Source organism: Nanorana parkeri, unplaced genomic scaffold (assembly GCF_000935625.1).
Source record: "Nanorana parkeri isolate BGI_ZX_2015 unplaced genomic scaffold, ASM93562v1 scaffold210, whole genome shotgun sequence".
NCBI classification, from domain to species: Eukaryota; Metazoa; Chordata; class Amphibia; order Anura; family Dicroglossidae; genus Nanorana; species Nanorana parkeri.
This window is the reverse complement of record NW_017306478.1, coordinates 60,360-62,449: the sequence shown is the minus strand read 5'-3', so window position 1 is coordinate 62,449 and position 2,090 is coordinate 60,360. Positions and strand designations below refer to the sequence as shown.

The 2,090-nt window shown below is 48.0% G+C and overlaps 1 protein-coding gene across 1 annotated transcript in view; it reads left to right on the top strand.

Annotated features, from left to right (window-relative positions):
• LOC108786414 (chordin-like) overlaps nucleotides 1-2,090 on the top strand; it is a 32,457-nt gene that overhangs the window by 26,841 nt on the left and 3,526 nt on the right. Inside the window, exon 17 of the mRNA XM_018555703.1 lies at nucleotides 1,768-1,861. Coding sequence (XP_018411205.1) covers nucleotides 1,768-1,861 — 94 coding nt within the window. The remainder of the gene's footprint in view (nucleotides 1-1,767; nucleotides 1,862-2,090) is intronic.

Genomic DNA, 2,090 nt, shown 5'->3' with positions numbered 1-2,090 from the left:
GAGTCTTTTTTTTTTCTGTTGCGGTTCACTTTCTTATTCAATGAGGTGCACTTGGCCTCCCCCCCCCCACAACCTCCTGAGATACATGTCAAACATCCCCGGGGGCTTCAGGGCACTCTCTCCATAGTCTGCCGGCATGCTCACGCTCAGTGATACTTCAGCAACCATCTTTGATTTGGGAGCCGAGTGTCATTCTCTGACCGCTCAGCCAGTTCTCAGATCCAAGATGGGGGTGCTGGAGAGGAAAAGGTTGAGAAGACTTTAGGTCATAGGAAGACGTTGTTGGACTCCATGGGCTGGAAGTTTGTGCTTTTTAAAAGTCGGCAGCTACAGCATTTGTATCTGCTGACTTCTAGTTTTCCCTGTACCGGGTGAACTTCCTCTTTAAAGGGGGCTGTAGGGAGTACAAGTAGGTGAGCGAGCAATGATTTGTAAAAGGGCTGTAATAGCAGTGTGCTTTAGCAGTCTTTTCTAACATGGCTACAGCCTATGACAACCTCCTGATACATGTCCTCAGTCTACAAGTCCTATAGCATGCTCACAATCACTGACCATTTCCTGTATGATGTCTGCAGTCTCTGACCATCTCCTGTAGTATGTCTGCAGTCTCTGACCATCTCTTGTATCATGTCTGCAGTCTCTGACCATCTCCTGTATCATGTCTGCAGTCTCTGACCATCTCCTGTATCATGTCTGCAGTCTCTGACCATCTCCTGTATCATGTCTGCATTCTCTGACCATCTCCTGTAGCTTGTGTGCAGTCTCTGATCATCTCCTGTACCATGTCTGCAGTCTCTGACCATCTCCTGTATCATGTCTGCAGTCTCTGACCATCTCCTGTATCATGTCTGCAGTCTCTGACCATCTCCTGTATCATGTCTGCAGTCTCTGACCATCTCCTGTATCATGTCTGCATTCTCTGACCATCTCCTGTAGCTTGTGTGCAGTCTCTGATCATCTCCTGTACCATGTCTGCAGTCTCTGACCATCTCCTGTATCATGTCTGCAGTCTCTGACCATCTCCTGTATCATGTCTGCAGTCTCTGACCATCTCCTGTATCATGTCTGCATTCTCTGACCATCTCCTGTAGCTTGTGTGCAGTCTCTGATCATCTCCTGTACCATGTCTGCAGTCTCTGACCATCTCCTGTATCATGTCTGCAGTCACTGACCATCTCCAGAGTTGAGATGCTCTATACAGAGAAAGTTGCTCACCATCGCCCTATGGTTGTGCCGGGCTCTCAAGGCTGATGGTCTGCATTGCCTTCCGTCATCTCCATCCAGCTCAGGTCAGATGGGCAGAGATTCTGTAGTACCGATGTCCTCCAGAAGAGGCTCCCCTCTGATCTTGGGGCACATCAGCCATGGTAGCAATGGCGGCAATGATGAGCAGCATCCTATTGATCTGTATGGAGGGATTAGAAGCAAGTTCCGTCATCTGCAACAAGTTATCTGCGTGCTGAGCTGTACTAGTCCTGACACTCGGGTCACACATCTGACATACATTACAGCACAGCAATTACTACATATCTGCCCCGTGTCTGTGTGCAGAGCAGAGACGCACGTACACCTCCTCTGCGTGTCACCACATGCTGTATATACTGTATACAATGATACACAATTCATGTAGAATTCAGTGGGCCCCTGACTCCCAGAGGCAGGCGAGAATTGTAGTTTCACCACAGCTGGAGTGCTGAGGTTGCCTACCCCTGATCTCCATGGTGGGAAATCATCTAATGACCTTTTTCCTTCGTCTCTCTCTATCAGAAGCGCACGGTGATCTGTGACCCTATCGTGTGCCAACCTCTGAACTGCAGCCGTCCCATCCAGCCTGAGGAAAGCTGCTGCCCGGTGTGTGACGGTACGTTCCCAGTAGATGTCAAGGATTCATTGTATTTATACAAATATTTATTTAATGTTTTGGGGTTAACATGTCTAATGGTAGTGTGTTGTAATACAGTATGGCCACTAGATGGAGCCAATGAGCATAGGAAATAAGTGCTCCTCAGCTCCATCTAGTGGCCATTATGTATTATTACATCGCACAGCTGGGGAAAGAACATTCGTTTTTTTACTTTATTCGCCCAAAA